Here is a 27,935-nt window from a genome sequence, read left to right as displayed (position 1 = left end):
AGCACCCGCATTAGATAACCCTCCTGCGATGCTTGTCTTTCGCTTTGACCAGTTCTTACTCACTTGGTATTTCATGCTCTTTCTGAGCTTCAGTGCAGATAATTTAATAAGGTGGGGTTTGTTCCTTCTCTTTCAACACTCTGGGTTTTTTTGTTTTTGTTTTGAGACAGGGTCTTGCTCTATCACCCAGGTTGGAGTGCAGTGGTGCGATCTCGGCTCATTGTAACCTCTGCCTCCTCCAACCTGCCCTCCTGTGACTTTGCCCATTCTAGTAATGGCAAGCCATCCTCCCATCTCAACCTTCCAAGTAGACGGGACTACAGGTGTACGCCACTGCGCTCAGCCAATTTTTGTAGAGATGGAGTTTCTCCATGTTCCCCAGGCTGGTCTGGAACTCCTGAGCTGAAGCAATCCTCCTGCCTCGGCCTCCCTCCCAACGTCCTGGGATTATAGGCATGAACCACTGCACCGTGCCACCACCCTGGTATTTATGATAGCAAAATGTGTATATGTTAGTAGCTAACAAAGATTTGGGAGAACAGTAGAATTCATCTCTCTCTGGGAAGAAAGTGCTTTGAGCACTGCCTGGCACAACATAAGGGCAATATACATGTTTGTTACAAAGAAATGTTAAATAAATAAGGGCATAATAAAGTTCTAAATTGAGTCTTTGGAGATATTTTGATAAACGTAAAATTCAGAACGGTTTACCAGGAAAGTCTTTTCAACAATATTTCCTATTTATGCAATAAAACATAGAGAAGGGTGTAGAGAAGGAAGCAGTTCCAGCAATTCCCCTCTCCTAGGTAGCCAGGTTTCCCTCCTGCACTGACTCCCACACGTGCTGTTGTTTCTTGCGTCTTAAAAGGAGAAAGAAAATACTCAACCCCACTTCTCTTCAGCTGATGTCTCATCTTTTCTCCTCTGTCTCCCAATTCTTCCTCCCATTCCCTCTTGAACTCACTCTGATCAGCCTTTCACCCCCACCACACCATCAAAAGGCAAAGGTCACCAACAATCTCATTGCTAAATGCAATGGTCAGGGCTGGGTTGTTATTCATGAGACCCACCAGCAGCCTTTCCTCCCCTCCCTGTTCAGCTGCCCTCGTGTGTCTCCACAGCTGCTCCCTCCTGGTCTCTGTGGCTGACTCAGCCTCCTCCCCTACGTCTCCATGTTGGCCTCTGTGCTCTACTGATTCTCTGGATGTTTAATCTGGGCTCATGACTTTAAACACTATGTGAATGCTGCTGACTCTCCACTTATAAGTCCAGCTTGAGTCTCCTCTCTGGTCCTATGTAGTCACAAGACCTACTTGGCCAAAGATAAACTCCTGATGCCCCCGCAACCTGCCCTCCTGTGACTTTGCCCATTCTAGTAAGTGCAAACATGATCCTTCTAGTTATTCAGGGCAAACACTCTGCTGTCATCCTGGGCTGCTGTCTTTCTCTCGTGTCCCGTCCCCCTCAGCAAATCTGATTGGCTCTGCCCTCAGGCCTTGGCAGACTTCATCACTTCCTACACCCAGACTGCGAACATTCTTCTCCACATCACCAGGTCCCGTAACTGAATTCTGTCAATCGTCTCCTCTATGTGATGTGATGTTGGGCCCGCTGTGTCCCCTTCAGGACTGAGACTGCTAGGAGTGTCACCTGTGGGGTGCCTCCCCAGGAACTGTCCTCGGCCAAAGACAAACTGCCTTAGCCAAGGTTCTGACCCCTCCCCGGAGCAGCCCACATCCCAGGACTGGCCCCAGTGGGGCTACAAAGCCCGACCCCTTGCCTTGATTCAGACCTTCTCTCAAGGACCACTCTGGCCCAGAGCTTCTCCCAAGATCATCTGAGGACTCTGTTGTCTCCTCGGCCACGTCCTGCCTCCCTCACTCCCTCACAAGTGTGGCTCCCACAGGCACAGTCCCACAGGCTTCCTGAAAACAAATTCCATCCAGAGTCTGCTTTCCAGGGAACTTGACCTAACATTTCTCCCATTGGTCCTCTTCCTACTGTTCCCAACATGGTGGCCACAGTGAGCCTATTAAAACAGGTCTGTTCAGGTCATTCCTCTGCCAAACATCTAGAAGCTTCCATTTCACTCAGAGTCAAAGACAGCATGACCTGTGTGCTGATGTGAGAGCCCCTCACCTCTCTGACTCAGTCCCCGTGCACTCTCCCCTTTCCACCCCACTGTAGTCACAGTGCATCTCCTTGGCACGCCTGGGCCAGATCAGCCTCCTTCCTACCTCTGAGCCTTGGCATGTGATGTTCCCACTGCCTGGAATAAGCATCCCCCTATGTCCACATAGTTTAGCCCCCACTTCCTTCAGGTCTGTATGCAGATGTCACCTTCTCAGGGAGGCCTCTGTGGCCATTCTGTTTACAGGTTCAAAGCCCCTGTCTTTCACAGCTCCTATCTGTGAAAGCAGCTCCTCCTGCTTTCATTTTTCTCTTTGGCACCTGTCACCATCTAACATGTTATGTGTTTCACTCTTTCATCATGTTTATTGCCTATTCCCCAACACAGTGTGTGCTCCACAAGGGCAGAGCTTTTGTATTGTGCACTGCTGGATGCCCAGAGCCTAGCTAGTCCCTGGCATGGAGTGCTCAGTGAATCTCTTTCGAATAAATGAATTTTAGAAATCTATCTATTCCCTTCAGTTCATACAACTGCAATCAAATTCTCATGTATGGTTTACATCCATGTCGTTTAAGTGTCATAAAGCCACAGACAACATACCTGGGCTACAGTGTCTATGATTCTCCCCTTGATGTGGACATCCTCCAGAGGAACCAAGTTCCCAGAGGCATCCTGGAGGCCGGCTTTGCTGCTGCTGGAAGTTTTAGCATCTGGTAACTGGTAATCTAAACGTTAAAAATGTTACCATTAGCTTTCAAAACCATCCCCGTCTATTTTTGTTATCTTGATCTTTATTCCTTCTCCATGCCTTCATGCATTTTATTTTAGGGAAAATGGACAAATAGCATTTTATGATTTTCAATAGCCAATTCTGAAAAGCAAGTGAACCCACATGAGAAAAATGGGAGGTGCCTTCTGCCTTTTTTTTTTGAGACAGCGTGTCACTCTGTCACCCAAGTGGGAGTGCAGTTGCACAATCTCTGCTCACAGTAGACTCTTCCTCTCTGGCTCAGGTGATCCTCCCGTCTCAGCCTCCCGAGTAGCTGGGACTATAGGCATGCACCACGATGCCCAGCTAATTTTCTGGAATTTTTTTGTAGAGATGAGGTTTAGCCATGTTGCCCAGGCTGGTCTTGAACTCCTGGACTCAAGGGATCTACCTGCCTTGACCTCCCAAAGTGCTGGGACTATGGGCGTGAGCCACCACACCTGGCCTGCCTTTTTTTTTTTTTTTTTTAAAGACCCTTCTGCTTAATTTTTTTTTCTTCTTTTCTTTTTTTTTTCCTTTGGTAGAGATGGGAGTCTCACTATGTTGCCCAGGCTGGTTTTGAACTCCTGTGCTCAAGTAATCCTCCTGCCTCAGCCTCTAGAGTAGCTGGGACTACAGGCATGTGCTCTTTTGCCTTTTTAATGTAGAGACTGTGGGGTGTCCTCTTGAAAACATAGCATTATTTGACATACTTGACATTACTTAAACATACACACAAATACACAGAGGTCTTCAGACTGTCTCAAGTGTGGCTGAAGCCTGAATCCAGGTGTCTGCATTCCCTGACTTGTAGTGTGGAAAGGCTCGGTCACTATTATTTATGGTGCCACACAAGCATTTTGGGATGGCATGAAACAACGTAGATTTTCCATCCAAGGAAGACTGAATCAACTCCTACGGCAGCATATTGAAAAATGTACACATCCTATTCTAAGTGGTACAAACATACAGATAAGGTTAGGAAATACAAATACATATTGTCTTGCCAGATATTTCACTTAATGACTCCCAGAGAAAAAATTGGAGTCACCTCTGAACACACATGAACTCATGTGTTTCTGACAAAAAATAATTTGAGCATGGTCAAAAATGTTAATGTGTTCTTACAGTCCTACTAATTAATACTGTAATTGTTTGGCCTCATGATACTCTGAGAAGTGAATATCCTCTTGTATGCTCGCCCTACTACGGCTAACACATGCACCACACATGACAATTTACTCAGTGCCTTCAATTTCCCCTTCAGCCCTTACAGCAATTCTGTCATGCGGGTACTGCTCTCATTCCCATCGGAGAGAAGGTGGAGCGCAAAAGGTCATGCAGTTTCAAGACTGCAAGGTGGCAGGGCGACACTCAAACCCCCGGCTTCCAGGCTCTACAGCGGCTCTGCTGTCTATTCTACCCACCCCATTACACTTTCTGCACCATGACATCTTAACAAGGTTCCACAGGTTTTAGCCTTGGCTATTCCTGAAGGGAATAAGCTCAACTTCAGCGTGTTAATGAAGTCACATGGAATTTCTCAATCATCCTGGTTGTTATGTATGCAAGATAAAAAAGGAAATGAGGCTGGCCATGGTGGCTCATATCTGTAATCCCAGCACTTTGGGATACCAAGGCAGGAGGATCGCTTAAGGCCAGGAATTTCAGGCCAGCCTAGGCAACATAGTGAGAACTTGTCTCTAAAAAAAAAAAAAAAAAAAGTCACAGATGGTAGTCCTAGCTACTTGGGAGGTTGAGTCAGGAGGATCATTTGAACCCAGGAATTTGAGGCTGCAGTGCACTTTGATCACACACTGTACTCCAGCCTGGGGGACACAGTGAGACCTTGTCTCAAAAAAAAAAAAAGGAATATATATATATTTTAAAATTAAGTGCTTTATTTTGATACTAGGCAGAGGGGTTTGACTGATGTTAACACTAAGAGAAATTTGTGGGAAACAATTTTGAGATTGAAAGGAAATGAAATACTTATGGATGGGGTCATAGATATAAAAATGCAAATATACATTCCATTGAAAATATAACATTTGAGGTCTATAATAACATAAAACAGCATTCAAGAAAATTGTCCTACCTTCAACCTTTGAAAAATTTGAAAACTCAGGTCTGTATTCCTCTAATTCAGTATGATCACTAGGATGAAAGTCCTTTATTTGATCTCCAGGCATAGAAAATTTAATAATATATTTCATTTTAACCTGATTGGTTTTATAGACAACAAATTCATCATCCTAGAGCAAATAGAAATCAGTAGGTGATTAACAATAGTAGCAACAAAAAACCTGTATTGGCAGATGTTTTCATAAAAGCATGTTTGCTAATTTAGAAAATGTTGAATTCACGCAGTAAAGACATAACAATTATTTAAACTTAAGTATATTTAATGAAAATAGGAGCAAAAAACTAAGGCCCTTCTTTGAGCATTCAAGACTCTCTTTGCTTGTTCCTTGATATAAAAATACCTCAAAGTCTGTGGTGACAGAAGCTGTTTGTGAAACTCCATGCACGCTGTCATAGCCTGGTGGTGCTTCAGTTAAGGAAAAGTCCTTCTGGTGTAAGTCCATACACTTTCCGAGGGCTACATCACAAATAAGCAGGAGTCTGGTGCCATCTGTCTCTCCCGGGTGTGAGTACTTGATACTTGTACTACATGCAAAAGGAAATAAACACATATTTATAGCTTAGAGTGACTTGTCAATAACATATTATTGAAAAGACTTTCCTGGTAAACTGTTCCAAATTTTCCTATTATTGAAATATCTCCAAAGACTCAATTTAGAACTTTATTATGTACTTATTTATTTAATATTTCTTCTTTTTTTTAGACAGAATTTTGCTCTGTTACTCAGGCTAGAGTGCAGTGGCACAATCATAGCTTATTGCAGTCTCCAACTCCTGGGCTCAACTGATCCTCCTGCCTCAGCCTCCTGAGTAGCTGGGACTATAGATGGGCACCACACCTAGCTAACTTTTAAAATTTTCTGCAAAGATGGGGTCTCACTATGTTTCCCAGGCTTGTCTCGAACTCCTGGGCTCAAGTGATCCCCCCTCCTCAGCCTCCCAAAGTGCTGGGTTTACAGGCATGAGCAACCATGTCTGGCCTATTTCGCATTTCTATGTGACAAATATGTATATTGCCCTTATGTTGTGCTAGGCAGTGCTCAAAGCACTTTGTTTCCAGAGGGAAATGAATTCTACTGTTCTCCTAAATCTTTGTTAGCTACTAAAATATACACATTTTACTATCATAAATACTAGGGTGGTAAAGAGAAGGAAAAATCACCACCTTATTAACTAGGAAAAAGTAGATTTAATTCTCTGCACTGAAGTTCAGAAAGGAATAAGAACTGTGGGTACCAAGTGAGTAAGAACCGGTCAAAGGGAAAGACAAGCTCTCACAAAGCCTCCTGAATGGAAAAACAAACATTTCAAATGACATCCAAATGAGAAATGTTGTTTTATCTTTCTTTGGGAATCAGCAGCTTTAATAAGGCAACTCTTGCTATTAGGAGCACAGACTAGGACACACCTTTGGACACAACATTTTGGAGACGCATCTCTATTTTTTAAAGATTAAGTTCAAAATGCAGAAGTATGGCCACACGACCCTTCTTTGTTTCACCCACTGGAAAAAAAAAAATTAGTTCCCCCATTCCTTCTATAACCCTCTCCCCTTTGGAGGGCTCTTTTCCTGCAACTTACAAGCATGCTTCCTTCCTTCTCATGAAACCCCACTCTGGACTTCTCCCTAGAGCTCTCTCTATTCCTTCCTATCTCACCACGTTCTGGGAGAAGGGGCCAGTGACCGTCTCTTCTGGCTCATTTACTCCTTAATCCACTGCTATTTGGCTCAATTCACATCTAAAAATTTTTACTTTGATATAGCGTGCATAGGAAAAAACATTTATGATATACATATTTAAAGAATAAGAAGATAAATATCCATATAGCTACCACTTAGGTTAAGAACTAGAACATCCCTAAAACTTCTATGCTGCCCCGTAGCTCACCTTCTCTCCCACCCAGAGGTAATTTGATCACTGTCTTGATTTTTTGTATATTATTTTCTCTTTTTTTCCCTTGTGCAATTTATTCCATAAGGAGCCACAGAGGGGACCCTGGGTAGGTTGGGAGAGGTTTTACTGTGTCCCCTTTTTTATAAGTTTTGTCTTTTGTGATTTTTTTTTTTTTTTTTTTGAGACAGGGTCTTGCACTCTTTCACCCAAGCTGGAGTGCAGTGGTGCAATCATAGCTCTCTGTAGACTCAACCTCCTGGCCTCAAGCAATCCTCCCACCTCAGTCTCCTGAGGCTGGGACTACAGGTGTGCACCACTGTGCCCGGCTAATTTTTAAAAACATTTTGTAGCTATAGGGTCTCACTATGTTGCCCAGGCTGGTCTTCAACTCTTGGCCTCAAGCAATTTTTCCACCTTGGCCTCCCAAAGGGTTAGGATTACTGGCTTGAGCCACTGTGCCTGGCCTATTTTCTTTCATAGTATTAATGCACAGATATATGTCCCTCAACAATGTAATGTATACTTTTGCTTGTTTTTGAGCCTTGCACATACAGGCATACCTCGTTTTAGTGCACTGTAGAGATACTCTTTTTTTTTTAACAAATTGAAGGTTTGCGGCAACTCCGTGTTGAGCAGGTCTAGGTCTACTGGTGCCATTTTTTTTTTTTTTTTTTAACAGCATGTGCTTCCTTTATGTCTCTGTGTCTCGTTTTGGTAATTCTCACAATGTTTCAGACTTTTTCATTTTTACTATAGCTGTGATGGCGATGTGTGATCAATGATCTGTGGTGTCACTATTGCAATTGTTTTAGGCTGCAACAAACTGTGCTCATACAAGGTGGCGAGCTTGGTAAATGTTTTGTGTGTTCTGACTACTCCACTGACCAGTGGTTCCCTCATCTCTCTCCTTTTTCTCTGGCCTCCCTATTCCCTGAGATACAACAATATTGAAATTAGGCCAACTAATAATAACCCTACAGTGGCCTCTATGTGTTCAAGTGAAAGAAAGGGTTGTACATCTTTCACTTTAAATCAAAAGCTAGAAATGATTAAGCTTGGTGGGAAGGCATGTTGAAAACCAAGACAGGCTGAAAGCTAGGCCTCTTGTGGCAAACAGTTATCCAAGTGGTGAATGTACAGAAACAATTCTTAAAGGAAATTAAAAGTGCTGCTCCAGTGAACATACGAATGATAAGAAAGCAAAACAGTCTTATTGCTGATATGAAGAAAATGTTAATGGTCTGGATAGAAGATCAAACCAGCCACAGCATTCTCTTAAGCCAAAGCCTAATCCAGAGCAAGGCCCCAACTCTGTTCAATTCTGTGAAGGCTCAGAGAGGTGAGGAAACTGCAGAAGGAAGGCTTGAAGCTAGCAGAGGTTGGCTGAGGTTTAAGGAAAGAAGCCATCTCTATAATATAACAATGGAAGGTGAACCAGCCAGTACTGATGTAGAAGCTGCAGCAAGTTCTACAGAAGATCTAGCTAAGATCATTGATGCAGGTGGCTTCACTAAACAACAGATTTCCATGTAGACAAAACAACCTTCTATTGGAAGAAAATGCCATCTAGGACTTCCACAGCTGGAGAGGAGTCAATGACTGGCTTCAAAGCTTCAGATGACAGGCTGACTCTTGTCAGGGGCTAATGCAGCTGGTGACTATAAGCTGAAGCCAGTGCTCACTTACCATTCCAAAAATCCTAGGGCCCTTAAGAATTGTGCCAAATCTACTTTCTGTGCTCTATAAATAGAACAACAAAACCTGGATGACAGCACATCTGTTTACAGAATGGCTTACTGAATTTTAAGCCCAATGTATAGATCTACTGCTCAACAACAAAGTTTCTTTTCAAAATATGACTGCTCACTGGCAAAGTGCCTAGTCATCCAAGAGCTCTGATGGAGAGGTACAAGGAATTTGTTGTTTTCATGCCTGCTAACACAACTTCCATCCTGCAGCCATGGATCAAGGAGTAATTTCAGGTTTCAAGTCTTTTTTTTTTTTTTTTAATTCTTGAAAATATTTATTTTACTCTGCCTTCTCTCAATCAATAAACTCCTTACGCAGTTATTAGAGGAGGAAATATTCACGCCAATTATATCTTGCTCTTCAGTGATTTTCTTGGGCTGGATGGATTTATTCCTGTATTTTATAAGTTATTCCATCACCCACTCATGCTCTGCTTCAACCAGTAATAAAGAAAACATTAAAAATCCTATCAAGTTCTGACACTGTAAAAGACAGCCATGACTTTGCCTTTGGGTAAGGCACATATTTCTTCAGTCTTTCCCATCAGCCATGGGACAGTGAAAACAATAAGTGGTTGAAAAGATTCACTTAACTTATCGGAGGGGAACCTTTTCTTTTCTTTTTTTTTTTTTTTTTTTATTATACTTTAGGGTTTTAGGGTACATGTGCACAATGTGCAGGTTTGTTACATATGTATCCATGTGCCATGTTGATTTCCTGCACCCATTAACTCGTCATTTAGCATTAGGTGCATCTCCCAATGCTGTCCCTCCCCCCTCCCCCCACCCCACAACAGTCCCCGGAGCGTGATGTTCCCCTTCCTGTGTCCATGAGTTCTCATTGTTCAATTCCCACCTATGAGTGAGAACATGCGGTGTTTGGTTTTTTGTCCTTGCGATAGTTTACTGAGAATGTTTTCCAGTTTCATCCATGTCCCTACAAAGGACACGAACTCATCATTTTTTATGGCTGCATAGTATTCCATGGTGTATATGTGCCACATTTTCTTAATCCAGTCTATCGTTGTTGGACATTTGGGTTGGTTCCAACTCTTTGCTATTGTGAATAGTGCCGCAATAAACATACGTGTGCATGTGTCTTTATAGCAGCATGATTTATAGTCCTTTGGGTATATACCCAGTAATGGGATGGCTGGGTCAAATGGTATTTCTAGTTCTAGATCCCTGAGGAATCGCCACACTGACTTCCACAGTGGTTGAACTAGTTTACAGTCCCACCAACAGTGTAAAAGTGTTCCTATTTCTCCACATCCTCTCCAGCACCTGTTGTTTCCTGATTTTTTAATGATGGCCATTCTAACTGGTGTGAGATGGTATCTCACTGTGGTTTTGATTTGCATTTCTCTGATGGCCAGTGATGAGGAGCATTTCTTCATGTGTTTTTTGGCTGCATAAATGTCAGGCAGGAGAAGGAAATAAAGGGTATTCAATTAGGAAAAGAGGAAGTCAAATTGTCCCTGTTTGCAGATGACATGATTGTATATCTAGAAAACCCCATTGTCTCAGCCCAAAATCTCCTTAAGCTGATTAGCAACTTCAGCAAAGTCTCAGGATACAAAATTAATGTACAAAAATCACAAGCATTCTTGTACACCAATAACAGACAAACAGAGAGCCAAATCATGAGTGAACTCCCATTCACAATTGCTTCAAAGAGAATAAAATACCTAGGAATCCAACTTACAAGGGATGTGAAGGACCTCTTCAAGGAGAACTACAAACCACTGCTCAATGAAATCAAAGAGGATACAAACAAATGGAAGAACATTCCATGCTCATGGGTTGGAAGAATCAATATCGTGAAAATGGCCATACTGCCCAAGGTAATTTATAGATTCAATGCCATCCCCATCAAGCTACCAATGACTTTCTTCACAGAATTGGAAAAAACTACTTTAAAGTTCATATGGAACCAAAAAAGAGCCCGCGTCGCCAAGTCAATCCTAAGCCAAAAGAACAAAGCTGGAGGCATCACGCTACCTGACTTTAAACTATACTACAAGGCTACAGTAACCAAAACAGCATGGTACTGGTACCACAACAGAGACATAGATCAATGGAACAGAACAGAGCCCTCAGAAATGATGCCGCATAGCTACAACTATCTGATCTTTGACAAACCTGACAAAAACAAGCAATGGGGAAAGGATTCCCTATTTAATAAATGGTGCTGGGAAAACTGGCTAGCCATATGTAGAAAGCTGCAACTGGATCCCTTCCTTACACCTTATACAAAAATTAATTCAAGATGGATTAAAGACTTATATGTTAGACCTAAAACCATTAAAATCCTACAAGAAAACCTAGGCAATACCATTCAGGACATAGGCGTGGGCAAGGACTTCATGTCTAAAACACCAAAAGCAATGGCAACAAAAGCCAAAATCGACAAATGGGATCTCATTAAACTAAAGAGCTTCTGCACAGCAAAAGAAACTATCATCAGAGTGAACAGGCAACCTACACAATGGGAGAAAATTTTTGCAACCTACTCATCTGACAAAGGGCTAATATCCAGAATCTACAATGAACTCAAACAAATTTACAAGAAAAAAACAAACAACCCCATCAAAAAGTGGGCAGAGGACATGAACAGACACTTCTCAAAAGGTTTCAAGTCTTTTTAAGAAATACATTTTGGGCTGGGCGTGGTGGCTCACGCCTATAATCCCAGCACTTTGGGAGGCCAAGGCAGGCAGATCACCTGAGGTCAGGAGTTCGAGACCAGCCTGCCCAATATGATGAAACCCCATCTCTACTAAAAATACAAAAATTAGCCAGGCGTGGTGACATGCACCTGTAATCCCAGCTACTCAGGAGGCTGAGACAGAAGAATCGCTTGAACCCAGGAGGCGGAGGTTGCAGTGAGCCAAGATCACACCATTGCACTCCAGCCTGGGCAATAAGAGCAAACTCCATCTCAAAAAAAAAAGAAAGAAAGAAAGAAATACATTTTGGCCAGGTATGCCTGTAATCCCAGGAGTCTGAGGTGGGATGATCACTTGAGTCCAGCAGTTTGAGGTTCCAGGGAGCTATGGCTTCGGTTGCATCTTACTGTACTCTCACCTGGGCAATAATAGAGCAAGACCCCAACTCTAAAAAAGAAAAAAATACATTTTGTAAGGCTATAGCTGCCATAGACAGTGATTCCTCTGATGGATCTGGACAAAGTAAATTGAAAACCTTCTGGAAAGGATTCGCTATCCTCCTTGTCCTTAAGAGCATTTGATGAATAATGGGAGGAGGTCAGCATATCAGTATTAACAGGGGTTTGGAAGAAGTTTAACTATCTTGGGTGACTTTGAGGGGTTCAAACTTCAGTGGAGAAAGTCACTGTAGATGTGGCAGAAGCAGCAGGAGAACTAGAATTAGAATTGGAGCCTGAAAATGGGACCGAATTGCTGCAATCTCATGATCGAACTTGAATGAATGAGGAGTTGCTTCTTATGAATGAGTGAAGAAAGTGGTTTCTTGAGATAGAATCCATTCCTGGTGACGATGTTGTGAACATTGTTGAACTGACAACAAAGGATTTTGAATATCACATAAACTTAGTGGATAAAGCAGCAGCAGTGTTTGAGATAACTGACTCCAATTTTCAAGGAAGTTCTACTGCAGGTAAATGCTATCAAATAGCATCTCATACTACAGATAAATCTTTCATGAAAGGAAGAGTCAGTCGCTGAGGCAAACTTCATTGTTGTCTTATTTTAAGAAATTGCCACAGCCACCTCAACTTTCAGCAACCACCACCCTCATCACTCAGCAACCATAGACATTGACACAAGACCTTCCACCAGCAAAAAGACAATGGCTCACTGAAGGCTTAGATGATCGTTAGGAGTTTTAGTAATGAAGTATGTTAAAATTAAGGTATGTACATTTTTTTTAAACACAATGCTATTGCACACTTTAATAGACTAGAGTGTAACCTTTTATACTCATTGGGAAACCAAAAATGTCTATGACTCACTTTATTGCAGTATTTGCTATATTGCAGTAGTGTGGAACCAAACCCTCAATACCTCCAAGGTATGCCTGTATATAGAATCATCTAATAACTTTTGATCCACTAAGGTCCTAAGGCTCATCCATTTGACATGTGTAGCCACAGTCCACTTGTTTAAACTGAAAGAAAGGACTTCATGTAGGACTCCACCAAAATGTACGGATCCATTCCACTGTCAATAGACATCTGCATGATTTCCAGTGTTCTGTTATTACAGAGCTCTTTTTTTTTCTTTTCTTTTTTTTTTTTTTCTTAAGAGATTGGGTCTTGCTTTGTCTCCCAAGCTGGATGTAGTGGTTCAGTCATACCTCACTGTGGCCTTGGACTGCTGGGCTCAAGCAATCCTCCTGCCTCAGCCTCCTGAGTAGCTTGGATTACAGGTGTGTGACACAATGCCTGGCTAATTTTAAAAAGCTTTTTTTTGAGATGGGGTCTTGCTATGTTGCCCAGGCTAATCTCAAACTCCCGGACTCGAGCAATCTTTCTGCCTCAAACTCCTGAGTAGCTGGGACTACAGGTGTGTGCCACTGCACTCAGCTCATTTTTTGAGACAGAGTCTTGCTCTGTCACCCAGGCTGGAGTGCAGTGGTGTGATCTCAGCTCACTGCAATCTCTGCCTCCTGGGTTCAAGCGATTCTCCTGCCTCACCCTCTTTAGTAGCTGGGACTACAGGTGCACACGACCACGCACAGCTGATTTTTGTATTTTTATTAGAGATGGGGTTTCACCACATTGGCCAGGCTGGTCTCGAACTCCTGGCCTCAAGTGATCTACCTGCCTTGGCCTCCCAAAATGCTGGGATTACAGGCATGAGCCACTGCACCTGGCCCCAGCTAGTTTTCTTTGCTATTAGGTTTCTATTCAAGTCTTTTGCACATCTGCTTATAGGGCTGCTTATCTTTTCCTTATTGATTTGTAGGAACTCTTTAAATATCTTGGATCATTATCCTTTGTCCTGGGCCTGAACTCAGTCTCCATCCTTTAATTAGCTCTGCAACCTTAGACAAGTTCCCTGACCTCCCTGAGTCGGTTTCCTTGCATTAAATGATGTCACAATACCAATTATGAGGTTGGCAGATGATGTACATGGGGTTCTTCTCACTGTGTTGCCCACGCTGGACTGCAGTGACATAATCATAGCTCACTCCAGCCTTGAGTTCCTGGACTCAAGTGATCCTCCTGCCTCAGCCTCCCCAGTAGCTAGAACTATAAGTTCTATTAGCGCCACCATGCACAGCTAATTTTTGAATTTTTTTGTAGAGATAGGGTCTCGCTATGTTGCATAGGCTGGTTTTAAACTCCTGGGCTCAAGTGATCCTCCCACCCTGGCCTCCCAGAGAGCTGGGACTACAGGCACAAGCCACCATGTCTGGCATAAGGGCAGATTTAAACATTATCAAGGATGCTGAAGATGAAATAGTATTCCAGGCATATTGAGGTCATATACAATAGGTAAATCTGTGTTTTGGTTGAGAAACTCCCTCACCAAGGAAAGACAGAAGAAAACACACAGCAAGTACTCAGTAACGATTCTGTGATTAAGGATCGAACATACCTGAGCGAATCACTGAAATAAATCCCACTTCCAAGGTTTCCAACATCTGTTCTTTGCACACCACGATCTTCCACTACCTTCGGTAAAAGCAACCCTCTGAAAAGAGAAGGGCAGGATAAGGTGTAAGCCCAACGCTAACTGCATCTCTCCCTCGCTCAGAATTTTGGCAGGTTCCTACTGAACTTCTGGCATTCAGAGAACTCTGCAATCAGGGTGAAGCCATGGTTGTTTCTGGAAACACAAGAGAAATTTCTGCCTTTTATTATATAAACATCTATTGTTTGAATTTCACATTAGGAGATTGAATGAATTTTGTAAAATAGCTTTTGGGTTTTGGTCCTACTTAGAAAGCTCATCCCTACTTAAAGATTATTTTAAGAAGATTCTCCCATTTTTCATTTAGTATACTTTTATGGTTTGATTTTAAATATTTAAATATTTGCTCTGTCTGGAGTTAAAGTATGAGAAATAGGGTAAGGGTCCAACTTTGTATTTTTTCCTTGTGGTTACCCATTTATTTCTATAGATAGTATTGAAGAACTTGTCTTTCTTCCACAGAGATAAGATCTACTTGCATCATATCCTAAATCTTCTGTGTTTTTGAGTTCATTTGTGTTTAATATTAATGTCATCCTCATTATGCTTCTTTTCCAGAATTATTCTGGTATTTCAAAATTTAAAAAAATATATGTGCTGTAGAATCAGCTTTTCACTTCTTTAAAAAAATCTTATTGGTAATTTTACCATGATTGCACTAAATCTCTAGACTAATCCAAGAAAAACTGGCATCCTTCTGATTCATGCAAGTTGTCTTTTGGGTCCCTCAGTAGCAGTTTAATGTTTTTTTTTTTTTTTTCCCCAGGTGGATCTTATATGTTTCTTTTTAAGTTTATTCTGGGTAATTAATGGATCTACATTTAATAATATTTTCTCCTGCTCCTGTGACTTCAGTTTCAGCCCTAATATTAAGTAGTAATTCAAAGCAAACAGAATCTTAGAGTTATGTTTCAAATAAACAACCCATGTTGTCTGGTGCACACTCTAATTTCTGGACTCTTCTCTTTAAATATTGGGCTCTCCCTAGATTAGATACACGTGGAAGAGTCATGAATATAGAATCACTTTTCTTCATACGATACAGTCTTTAAGAAGCAATTCATACCTATGTACTACATTTTAAAAATAATAAATACATAATTTTTCAAAATAGAGATGAGGTCTTGCTAGGTTTTCCAGGCTGGTCTTGAACCCCTGGCCTCAAGTGATCCTTTTGCCTCAGACTTCCAAAGTGCTAGGATTACAGGTGTGACCCACCATGCCCAGTCATAAATATGTAATTTAAATTACACACTTAATTATAAACTGTGTAATTTTCTCCAGAATGCAGTAAGCTAGTTGATTTTAACTGAAAAGACCCACACAATATAGAAAAAAGTAGGAAAAAAAGAAGTAAAACACTTCACATTTGTGAGGCTGAAATTTTTGAAAAATAAAGATGGCTACTCTTACCGACACAAGATTCCCACGATGTTTCGTACAGGAGAACCATGCAACAAGGGCCTCACATTGCCAAGTTTGCTCAAAAACTCCGTGGTTTCATTCACTCTGCCAACTCTAAATATCTGCAAGACATCCACTGGGCTCTTACTGTAAGAATTAGAAGAAAAGCCTTTAGATTACATAATTGGAAACAAAACAAGAAGTCATTATAGCAGAAGAAATCCCAAAAGAATCCAAATGTCCATTATCAGGAAACTGCTTCAATGAGTCACAGCACAGCACATCTTGGAAGTATTATGTAGGTATTAAAAAAATCAAATTATTTAACAAAAATAAGGATATGCAGTAAAGTATACAGGAAAATATAAAATTTAAAAGTAGATTACAAAACTTTATACATAGTATCCCAATTTTGTCAAATAAACAATAATATATGGAATATATAATTCTTGCTCTGGGCAACAGAGCAAGACCATGTCTCTCAACAGCAACAAAAAAGAATGCAACTTCTGGCTGGGCGCAGTGGCTCAGGCCTGTAATCCCAGCACTTTGGGAGGCCAAGGCCGTTGGATCACTTGAGCTCAGAAGTTTGAGACCAGCCTGGGCAACGTGGTGAAACTCCGTCTCTCCTAAAAATACAAAAATTAGCTGGGTGTGGTGGCGCACACCTGTAGTCTCAGCTACTCAGGAGGCTGAGGCAGGAGAATCACTTGAACCCAGGGTGGGGGGGGTTGGTGTAGAGGTTGCAATGAGCTGAGATCACGCCACTGCACTCCAGCCTGTGTGACAGAATGAGACTCTGTTTCAAAGAAAAGAAAGTTATCGGCCGGGCACAGTGGCTCCCCCTGTAACCCCAGCACTTTGGGAGGCTGTGGTGGGTGGATCATGAGGTCAGGAGATCGAGACCATCCTGGCCAACATGGTGAAACCCCGTCCCTACTAAAAATACAAAAATTAGCGGGGCATGGTGGTGCACACCTGTAGTCCCAGCTACTCAGGAGGCTGAGGCAGGAGAATCACTTGAAACCGGGAGGCAGAGGTTGCAGTGAGCCAAGATCATGCCATTGCACTCCAGCCTGGCGACAGAGCAAGACTCTGTCAAAAAGAAAAAAAATTTATCAAATACATTATTTTTAAGTGCTGTTTAGGAAACCAAAAAGGTTTGGAGAGAGGGTTGTCAAGAAAGTACTCTCTTGGGAGGTGACATTTATTGGAATGTGGCACCACAAAATGTGTATTTTAAGACCTCACTGGTTGTGATGGGTTGGATGGGGCAGGAGTGGAGGAGAACACCTGGAAGGACGTTGTAGATGGGATAACACGATCTGGATTAAAGATGGCAGCAGAGTGAATGGAAGTAGCCAACGGATGAAGGACACTTTGAAGGCAGAATTGACAGAACATGGGTATGTGGGGATGAGGGACAGAGAGACCCCATACTGGCTCTGAGTGGGTAGCTAAGAAGGGGCAGTTGTTGGGGGAAGACGGGTTATGGCTGAGGGTGGCTGTGGTGGGAGGAAGGGCACATCTTCCCCACCCCATGTCCAGTGGCCTCAGGTCAGTACCTTGACATTAGCTATGGTGGGAGTATCTGCTTCCCAGAACTCAGCAAATATTCCAGACCAGGACTTTGCCTTCACAGAGCTGGCTTACCAGCACACCCCCGGGTGAGCAGCACCGGGGTGATTCAGGCTGGGTTATATTCTACACCCAAATGTCAACAGTGGTTATATTATATCTGGGTTGTCTCTGGGTGGTGATATTTTGAGTGATTTTTAATTTTCTTCATATTTTTAGATATTTTCTAAGCTTTTAGCAAAGAACATGAGTTTTATAACTAGAAAAAAGTAATATAAAGAAATCATGATTAGTGAAATGAAGAAAATCTAACTTTTCACAGCAGCAGGATCTTTCCCTAGGAAGAAGCCCACTTTAGCTGTGCGACTGCTTTTGTACACAGCGGGTGGAGTGGCTCGCCAAGGGCTTGCTCAGGTAGCCCTCGAGGGCTGAACTGCAGCTGCCACTCCTGGGGCTTGACGTGGCTCTTCCTGTCTTCCTGGAGAAAGCTTATTGCCGTCCCGATTCTACCTTCCATGTCACTGGACTCTTACTTAGTATAGATCTCAGCGGACACCTAGGGGAGGATCAAAAGTCAAACCAAAAGAATTTGATTACATATAAAAACAAAATCTGGAGAAGGCCTGTGGGAATGAATGTTTTTGAGACAGAGTCCTGTTCTGTCTCCCAGGCTGGAGTGCAGTGGTGCAATCCTGGCTCACTGCAACCTCCACCTCCCGGGTTCAAGTGATTCTTGTGCCTCAGCCCCTGGAGTAACTGGGACCACAAACGTGTACCACCATGCCCGGCTAATTTTTGTATTTTTAGTCAAGACAGGGTTTCACCATGTTGCCCAGGCTGGTCTCAAACTCCTGACCTCAAGTGATCTGCCCACCTCGGCCTCCCAAAGTGCTGGAATTACAGGCATGAGTCACCACGCCCGGCCCAGACTTTTTAAAAATTAAAGTGAAATTCCAAAAAGATAAAATTAACCATTAAGTGTACAATTTGGTAGTATTTAGTACAGAACATTCAAAGTGTCATGTAATCACCACCTCTAGTTCCAAAATTTTTATTTGCCCAAAAGAAAACCCTGTACCTTTTGGCTGTCGGTCCCCAACCCTCCCTCTCATGGCACTACGCAATTTGCTGTCTCCATGGATTTATCTATTCTAGATATTTCATATAAACAGAATCGTATAATATGTGGCTTCTTTCACTCAGCATAATATTTTTGAGGTTCACCCATTTGTAGTATGTGTCAGTACTTCATTTCTTTTGCATGGCTGAATATTCTATTACACATACTTATCACGTTTTATCTACTTCCCTGTTGATGAACATTTGGGTTATTTAACCACCTTTTGGCTGTTGTGAATAGTGTTGCTATGAATGTTCATGTACAAGTACCTATTTGAGTACTTGCTTTCAAGTCCTTTGAGTATAGAACTAGGAGTGGAATTGCTGGGTCTTATCATAATCATATGTTTAATTTGTTGAGGAATCATCTAACGGAGGCTGCATCATTTTTCCCTCCCATCAGCAATGTGTGAGGTTTTCAGTCTCTCTATATCCTCACTAATGCTTCTAATTTTCCATTAAAAAGAAATCATATGGCTGGGCGTGGTGGCTCACGCCTATAATCCCAACACTTTGGGAGGCCGAGGCTGGCGGATCACAAGGTCAGGAGATCGAGACCATCCTGGCTAAAGCAGTGAAACCCCGTCTCTACTAAAAATACAAAAATTAGCCAGGCATGGCTGTGTGTGCCTGTAGTCCCAGCTGCTGGGGAGGCTGAGGCAGGAGAATGGCGTGAACCCAGGAGGCGGAGCTTGCAGTGAGCCGAGATTGTGCCACGGCACTCCAGCCTGGGCGACAGAGCGAGACTCCGTCTGAAAAAAAAAAAAAAAGAAATCATAGCCATCTTAGTAGATGTGAAGTGGTTTTGGGAATGGATTTTGAGAATGATCAAGGAAAGTAGAACATAATTTTAGATGGGTCTGAGTCAGGCCATAAGGTAAGAGTGGCTGGGTGTGGTTTTAGTGGGGCTCTGGAAAACCAGCTCTCCAAACGACAGCAGCAATGCCCCCGCACAGCCCTGATTTGCAGCATTTGCTGATTTCCATGGCGCAAATCCTCCCTGTGTCCAATTTCAAGCTACCAATGGTTTAACAACCAGCTCACCAAATCTCTTAAATGTTGACAACTGGCTCTCATAAGCTGGTATGTGTGGCTACAACTCACCACCATTCGTTCTAAGGGCTGTGCCAAGCTGACGAAGAGAAACTGCTGCAATGGAATGAACCACCAGGTCAAAAGAGTCAGTCCCATGCTCGAGAACAAGCATGCAATGGCGTTTCCGAACCGAGAAGCTGGGCACAGACTCAGCCACGGTGACCCTCAGGGGTGCTGACACCCAGCAAGGGCTCATCTGAGCAGGTGGTCCATCATGTTTGTTGTTACTGGAGCATGCCCCTCAGCGCAGGACCCTGGGTATGCACAGTGAATGAGGGCGCAAGTGTAACTGGTATTTAGGAACGCGTTTTCCAGGTTTTCAGGGGCAGTTTTTCATGCCACAGAGAGGCCACGTTAGAAGACACCATACCCATATTCCTGCACGTTTAAATCTTAGTTTAAGTGGCTTTTTCTCTGTAATAACCTACAAAATACAAACTCAAACACGTTTTGATTTAAAATTTTTAAATTTAACCCTTAACAAGATTAGGTAACCTTGAAATCAGAGTAGAATATAGAGGGTGTTTTCAAGCACAGAATACTGCCCCAGGCACCATTATGAACAGAGAAGAAAGTAATTTGTCATCACACCACCGCTACTGTGGCTTGTTGCTGAAGATTAAATTATCTAGGTAATTACTGTAATCAGCTCTTTAATGGAGTCTCAAAGAGCATTATATTATAACAGATCCTGAGATATTTCCTTTATGCCTACCTGTGATGATTCTGCAAAACCTCTTTTCTAACCCTGAGAAATTCTTCAGTATTCTGTTCAACATGCTCAATTTTGCATCTCAAAGCTCGGTATTTGGCCAGGGATGGTGGGTTGGGTTTGGACAAATTAGTTTCACAGACATTAACCATGTCTCTTATTAGCTGTAGGTGGAAATAATACACAGATGTCAGAATCACCACATATCAAAATTAGTATTTATATTACATTAACACTTTCCCAAAAAGATGGGAAAAGTCCATTTTCCCCCAAAGCTTGCTTTACTTTATTTTTGAGACGGGTCTTGCTCTCACCCACGCTGGAGTGTAGTGGCATGACCATAGCTCATTGCAGCCTCAACCTCCTGAGTTCAAGAGATCTTCCTACCTTAGCTTCCAGAATTGTATTTGAATGGGCACTATACATTCCCTCTTAGCAACACTGATGATTGACATTTTTTTTGTTTTTTGATGGAGTTTTGCTCCTGTTGACCAGGCTGGAGTGCAGTGGTGTGATCTTGACTCACTGCAACCTCTGCCTCCTGGGTTCAAGCAATTCTCCTGCCTCAGCCTCCTGAGTAACTGGGATTACAGGTGCATGCCACCATGCCCAGCTAATTTTTTGTATTTTTAATAGAGATGGGGTTTCACCATGTTGGCCAGGCTGGTCTCGAACTCCTGACTGGTGATCCATCTGCCTTGGCCTCCCAAAGTGCTGGGCTTATAGGCATGAGCCACCACACCCAACTGACAGATTCTTTATGTTTGATGTTAGGTAAACCATAGAATTTTAAATTTGGAAGGGTCTTGTATTTTCTCATTGACCAGTTCTTTCCTTATTTTGGATTACTGATTTCCTCTGGGAATCTGTTGAAAGCGATTATTTCCCAAACATGCAAAATTTCACATCTATAAACTCCTCTGAAGTCTAGGACACGAATCTCTGATCTTGGCCGAATCCCTGCATGCACAGATGAGGCAACGCGGACCAAGAGAGTGACTTCAGCCTTGTCTAAGGCAGGGTTGGCTGCTGTGGCTGCCTTCCTCTACTCACTGAGCCTGCTTCTCTCCTGGCAGCTCAGAGGAGATGCCCCATTTCTGAGCAGCCACAGTGGCTCCAATCTCCTCATCAGTGACTGGTTTTGAGATTGTGCACACGACTTCATTCTGACCAGGGAAAATATGAGTCTGCCAGGGGCTTCCTCTACGTGACACAAAAAGATCTATTACAGATGGGATGCTATGAACTACTGCAGCCATCTGCAGATCACAAGGAAGCCAGGCTGAGAGCAGAGCCATCACTCTACAGAAGTACAGATGGATGGAAGGAGGCTGGGACCCTGATGATAACACTGACACACTGAGTCTCAGGGTGACCTGGGCCAGCAGGCAGCCCACAGCTGGACTTCTTATTGTCTGAGATCGTAAATGTCCTCATTGTTTAAGTCACAGTTCCAGTTTCCCATTTCTTCTGCAGAGAAGATCCGAACTCATTCCAGGGTCTGAAAAGCTATTTTACAAGACAGCAATTTTAAACCTATTTCTGCATTTATGTCACTGTGCCAACATATTCACATTTGAAAATATGGTTTAACTTTCATAAGGATCCAGGGCTTTCTAAAATGGTTCAACAATTTATTTTCTAGCACAACTCTGGAGACAATTTCATGGTTCAGTGTTACCTTATTCATCAGATTTCTAAAGACCCCCACCCTCAACATATTTTATAATAAATTGAATTCTATATTTCAGAGGTTTACCTGGCAGAGGTCTGCTTTCTTAGCCAGCAGTCCCAGGTTCACTTCTTTGGGCATTGTGCCTTTGTGAGGTATCAGTCTGTAAAACTCTGTCATCATCTTTTGCAATTGCTCTGCTGTTTCTCCATTTTTCAGTGCTGCCTTTACTAGAAGGAGAATCCCCTCTGCCTTGCTCACCTTTCAACAGATCATATATGCTTATTAAAATGAAATCTCAATACAGAAATTAAGGAGCATGCACAAAACTATATATAAGTAATTGTTGGACATATCAAGACTATCCATTTTCTACTGGACAGCCATCACAAAGCAAATGCTGATCTTTATTGGAGACCTATCTCAGTTGTAGCAAAGATGCCAGGAGGATTGTTGCAAAACTGGGCTCAGTTTTACTAGAGGAAAGAACCAGAGTCTTATATTTCTATACGTATGTGGACACATCTAGATATATATACACAGAAACACTAATGCGACTGTGATAGACTTGCTTTTTCACATGAAAAATTTAGAAAGCTGTCAGAATCAGACCAGGGATAAAAACCTTCTGAATGTGTTTCTAATTACATAAGTACTTCATGGGCTTTATCCCAGTTAGCCATTTTGTCCTTGAGATAAATTAGTTTAATTCCACAGAGGAAAACTGACCATATTATTTCAGTACAACAATGCAGTTGCACAAGTTGTACCACTGGGGATATCTTCTTTTGTCTGCTCTTTTCACTGCAATTATGCTTAATCAAGAAGGGAAGAACATTTTCTGGTGGTCTGGAGGCATGCCTGCCTTTCCTGAGACAGTCAGAAGGTGTGAGACTGTGGAGTCACTAGGAAATGGGTTGGGGTCAGGGCATCTGACTGGGGACCAAGACCACCCATATCCCTCAAGCTTCCTGCAAACCTCTTGGCACAGAGGATCAGGCCTCCTAATTGGCCAGCACCAGAAGCCTGCCTCCGATCAGCTCTTGAGGCTGACATTTTACAGACAGAGATGTCTAGTTTTCTCAGAAGCTTTTCTCCTTAGTGCTGTTAGTGGTCCCTTTCTTCAGGGTACAAGGAAAGAACATTTAGGAATGAATTCCAGAGCAGTCAGGCCAACATGCAAACACACGTGTTATTGCTGAAGCCAATCAGCCAGGAGGCAGATTTCTCACATTCTGTTTCAGCGACACACCGACTTACATCATTGAGGCTAATCCTTTTCACTGGCTTGAGAAGCGTGTGTTCCAGGTGACCCAGGGCCTCTGCCCAAATCATCTCTACTAAATCGCTCACCTCTTGGCTCAGAGTGCTTGAATTCATGACTTCCTCCAAAAGCAACTGCAACAATGAAATAGAAATGCCACCAAAAAGTCATCATGTGTGAGTTTGTGTAAAACTTACATGGGCCAACGAACAGCGGTGTGAGGAGAAATAATGAATTAGAGCCCAGGAGAGTCATCCCCAGCCAGGTAACTAAATCCTCTATCTACTGGATCCTCCCTGTCTTCCTCCTTTCTCTCTTCTCTGATTCCCTCCTACCCCCTTTTCTTCCTGTTCTTTTTTTTCCTTCACCCTGTAAGCTCTAGGCCTGTCAGCGGTAGTCAACACACGAAGTCAGGGTTAAGGACCCTTGACTCACGGCCTAGGCTGTAAAGAGATCTCCCAAAAGCTGGGAGGGTCTGCTGCTGAAATAAGCAATAAATCTCCTGGCTTGTCCTAAAACACATTCCCCACTCAACTTCCATGCCTTTCTATGAGTTCAGCTTTCCTTTTCTGAACTCCTCCTCTTCCCTCCTGACATTTATTTATTTACTTGAGAGAGGGTCTTGCTGTATCGCCCAGCTTGGGGTGCAATGGCATGATCATAGCTCACTGTAACCTTGAACTGCTGGATTCAAGCGGTCCTCCTGCCTCAGCCTCATGAGTAGCTAAGACTACAGGCACACCACCATTCCTGGCTAATGTTTTTCAGTTTATGTAGAAATGGGTCTATGTTGCCAAGGCTGGTCTTGAACTCCTGGCCTCAAGTGATCCTCCTGCCTTGGCCTCTCAAACTGCTGGGATACAGGCATGAGCCACCAAACCTGGCCCAGTTTTTTATTTGTAATAGAGAAAACATTTCTATTAAAAATATTCAATCAACAACAAAAAAATTATAAATCAATCTCACTGCTTGCAATTGTTCAGATGCTAATTGGGTTGCTTCAGGTGTGAAATGTTCTCTGAGTAGAAATCCTTGTTTCTTCAGTTCTTCAATGTAATTTTCATAGTATTCACTTGCATCTTCAGAGGTTTTCTTTATAGCAAACTGTCTTCTAGTCTGTGAATTATGGTGTACAGCAAAAGTACAGTCATTATTTACATATCTAGCTTTATTGAACATAAATAAAGCATTAGGTCCTTGACATGAAGAAGCTTAGAAATTAGTTTTTTTTCAAAGAATTACTTAAATTTTAAATTCTTTTTCTTTCCTTTTCCTTTTTTTTTTTTTTTTTTTTTTTTTTTTTGAGACAGGGTCTTGCTCTGTCGCCCAGACTGCAGCGCAGTAGCACAATCTCGACTCAGTGCAACCTCCACCTCCTGGGTTCAAGCGATTCTTCTGCCTCAGCCTCCTGAGTAGCTGGGACCACAGGCATGCACCACCACATCTCGCTGATTTTTCTTGTATTTTTTTGGTAGAGATGGGGTTTCAACCATGTTGGCTTGAATAACTCCTGACCTTAGGCAATCCACCCACCTTGGCCTCCCAAAGGGCTAGGATTACAGGCATAAGCCACCATGCCTGGCCTGAATTACCAAAATTTTAAACTCTTAATAGCCTAAAACCTAGAGGTAAAGGGGAAAAAGCTTGCGAACGCACAGCAGACAGAAAAGATCATTTGTTTCACTGGAGAGTCACTCAAACCTTCCTTCCAAGTCTACAGACTCCTTACAAATCATCCTAATTAGCTTGGAAATCTGGCTTTCCAGCTTTTTGGAAACGAGAAAAAAAAATCAGGGGAGGGGAAGAAAAGAAAAATACTTCAGAAAGGAAGAACTGTTAGAGACGGGCACCCAGCAAAAATGAAATCACAGCCAGTAGACAGGCAGGAAGGTTATCAGGTCATGCACGTGTTAAAGGCTCCAGCTCCTCCCTCATCCCAAACTGCCTATGGAGGCGGCACTTTCTGCTCTTCTGGGAAACTCCTGCCCCTGTAGTGGGCAGTGATCCTAACATTAACCCCAGGAGAATCTGGGAGAACTTGCCCCAGCTCAAAGCCCTGGTGTCCTTGTAGGTGTTGGCTGAGCCCCTGGTTTAGGGGTGTGGACCCCTGGGAAGCCACACTACTCAGGATACCCATAAGCCACCCTCCCCGATAGTGGGGCCGCAGGACACCTCTGAAACTTGGAAAATAGAAGTGCCTGTTGAAGTCACTCCATTTAAGAAGGTAGAGTTTAACATAATTTTGGAAGATTCCCATCAAAATGGTTTCATCAAGCAGAAGGGCAGGCTGGAAAATTCTCTTCAGCAGAACAGCAGACTAAGGCTCACTGCTATCAAGGTGGACAGGCTTCTCTGCTCAGCAAACCAGGCTCACCCAGGGGGTGCTATACACAGACTTGGGCTTGCTAAGGGAGGAAGGCACCCTGAGGGATGTCCTGGCCTATACGATGCTACAGTTATCTTTCTCAATGAAGAAAACAATAACACATTCTATCATGTTTTTCAACTTCGTTTTTACTTACTTCTTACCCAAACAACTAAATCCTCCACAAAATACACTATACGTTTCAGGGTACAAGGGTAACAAAACCCCTTCTCCTTCTTAGACATATTTGACCATGGATTCGCTTTCTAGCTCTGTTCCCATGGAAATCTGATAAAGATGGCATGTCAGCTGTAATAGTAGGCAAAATTGCTTATGTAATTGTGGCCTCTCATTGATAAATTGCATTGAGACTGGGGGTTCAATGGTGGGAAACCCAAGCTTCGGGCTTGTCAGAGAGCAGTGACTCATATAATTGGGTATGTCCCTTGAGGGCATCTGGAACCTGAGACAATGTTACAGGAGCTATGGGCTCTTGTGGGGTAGGGCTTCCAAGCCAAGTGGATCTCACATCCACCTGATGTGAGTCTCTTTCTCTTGTACCTGAGCTGACACTCAAAGTGGGAACAAAGGGAAAAGCTCCTGGAGCCTGTGTGGGCCTCTGTGAGGGTCACTCTCACAGAAAAATGACTGTTTCCTGGCCCAAGATAGAGCTGTAGGCAGGATGCAGTGGCCTGTAATCCCAGCACTTTGGGAGGCCAAGGTAGGCGGATCATGAGGTCAGGAGTTCGAGACCAGCCTGGCCAACACGGTGAAACCCTGTCTCTACTAACAACACAAAAATTAGCCAGGCGTGGTGGCAAATGCCTGTAATCCCAGCTACTCAGGAGGCTGAGGCACAAGAATCGCTTGAACCTGGGAGGCAGAGGTTGCAGTGAGCCAAGATCGCACCACTGCACTCCAGCATGGACAACAGAGTGAGACTCTGTCTCGGGGAAAAAGAAAAAAAAAAAGATAGATCTGTAACTCTGAATCTCTACTTGAGAAGGCATCCTGGTGGGTGATGCAGCATTTTATTTGAACTTCAGGCATTAATTCTAAATTTATTTTTGTTTCATGATTGTTTTAGATTGGAACTGTGCTCTTGACCTGATACTGACCTAGGGCAAAGGTATGGCCTCTGCAAAGCCTCCTTTGTTGTTCCCAGGGCTCTGTGACCTTGAGCTGTCAACCCCATATATATATTCAGGATTGGAAATGTCACAGTGGATTGTAATGATGAGTGTTATTTCTTTCTAGACAGTGATCTCTGATGCCAGGGTGTGAAGCTATTTTTATCTTTGAGTGTCAGCCCTAGTCGATTGCTTGGTACACAGCAGGTGTTTAATGAAGTGTATCAGTGGAATGCTTTCAGAGGTGCAAATATTAGGAAAATATCCCATAAGTGATGTGGAACACGGGCAGAAATGCTATACACCCTGCACCCAGTAAACATTCCCTCCTAGTGGGACCCTGTGCTGATCTACTCAGGGGGTGAGGTCCTCACCTCCCATACTCCAAAAGAGAACACATTTCCCCTTTGCAAAATTATTTACCAGGTGTTAGGGCTGAACTTTACCCCTACAAAATGCATATGCTGAAGTGCCAACTCCTAGGACCTCAACAACGGGACTGTGTTTGGAGACAGAGCCTTTAAAGAAGTAATTGATTAATTAAGTGAGATCATACGGGTGGGCCCTGATCCAATATGATTGCTATCCTCATGTGAAGAGATGAGGACACAGATGCCCACAAGTGGAAGACCATGTGAGGACACAGCAAGAAGGCAGCTGTCTGTAAGCCAAAGAGAGAGGCCTCACTTCAGAAGAAATCAACCCTGCTGTACTCTGACCTTGGACTTCCAGCCTTTAGCACTGCGAGAAATAAATGTCTGTTGTTTAAGCTCCCCAGCCTGTTGCATTTATTAACAGCAGCCTGAGCTAAGACACCAGGTAAGAAGAAAAAGGTTGGGAGGCTGGTTCACTGAAACGAGTTATGAACAGAGGTGAATAATCACATAGGAATCAGTATAAACAGCATTACCTGAATGCCATCATCCAGGAGGAAGTGTGAGGATATCAGGAAAGGACAGTCCCTGGAGTCCCGCGAACACTGCAGCTCCACAACCACAGCTTCCTGGCCTCCCTCCATTCCCACCTGGAAAATAGGATGTGCTTTCAGAAGCTGCGCTCGGGAAACATCAAACTACATGTGCCATTTGAAAATGTTGATTATAATTATAAAATGTTCATTTAGAGATATAATTTAGAAAATATAGAAAAGTATCAAGAAGAAAATTAAAATCCCCTAAAATCCTATGAGAACAACACAATCACTATTAATATTTTGGTATGTTTCCCTCCTGTATTTTTACCATCCCA

At 42.9% G+C, this 27,935-nt stretch overlaps 1 protein-coding gene across 5 annotated transcripts in view; it reads right to left on the bottom strand.

Annotated features, from left to right (window-relative positions):
* Nucleotides 1-27,935, bottom strand: part of LOC129463447 (protein mono-ADP-ribosyltransferase PARP4) — a 130,933-nt gene that overhangs the window by 59,369 nt on the left and 43,629 nt on the right. For all 5 annotated transcript variants that reach the window (XM_063618818.1, XM_055244005.2, XM_055244006.2 and 2 more), the window contains 10 exons: nucleotides 27,598-27,711; nucleotides 24,159-24,308; nucleotides 23,189-23,326; nucleotides 22,016-22,189; nucleotides 20,260-20,420; nucleotides 15,762-15,899; nucleotides 14,253-14,348; nucleotides 5,366-5,549; nucleotides 4,978-5,134; nucleotides 2,732-2,856 (listed from right to left, as the gene is read on the bottom strand). In XM_063618818.1, the coding sequence (XP_063474888.1) occupies nucleotides 2,732-2,856; nucleotides 4,978-5,134; nucleotides 5,366-5,549; nucleotides 14,253-14,348; nucleotides 15,762-15,899; nucleotides 20,260-20,420; nucleotides 22,016-22,189; nucleotides 23,189-23,326; nucleotides 24,159-24,308; nucleotides 27,598-27,711 (1,437 nt within the window). The remainder of the gene's footprint in view (nucleotides 1-2,731; nucleotides 2,857-4,977; nucleotides 5,135-5,365; nucleotides 5,550-14,252; nucleotides 14,349-15,761; nucleotides 15,900-20,259; nucleotides 20,421-22,015; nucleotides 22,190-23,188; nucleotides 23,327-24,158; nucleotides 24,309-27,597; nucleotides 27,712-27,935) is intronic.

The sequence above is a fragment of the Symphalangus syndactylus genome, chromosome 15, assembly GCF_028878055.3.
Source record: "Symphalangus syndactylus isolate Jambi chromosome 15, NHGRI_mSymSyn1-v2.1_pri, whole genome shotgun sequence".
Lineage (NCBI taxonomy): Eukaryota > Metazoa > Chordata > Mammalia > Primates > Hylobatidae > Symphalangus > Symphalangus syndactylus.
Note: the sequence above shows the minus strand (reverse complement) of the source record. Positions and strands in the feature narration are given on the sequence as shown.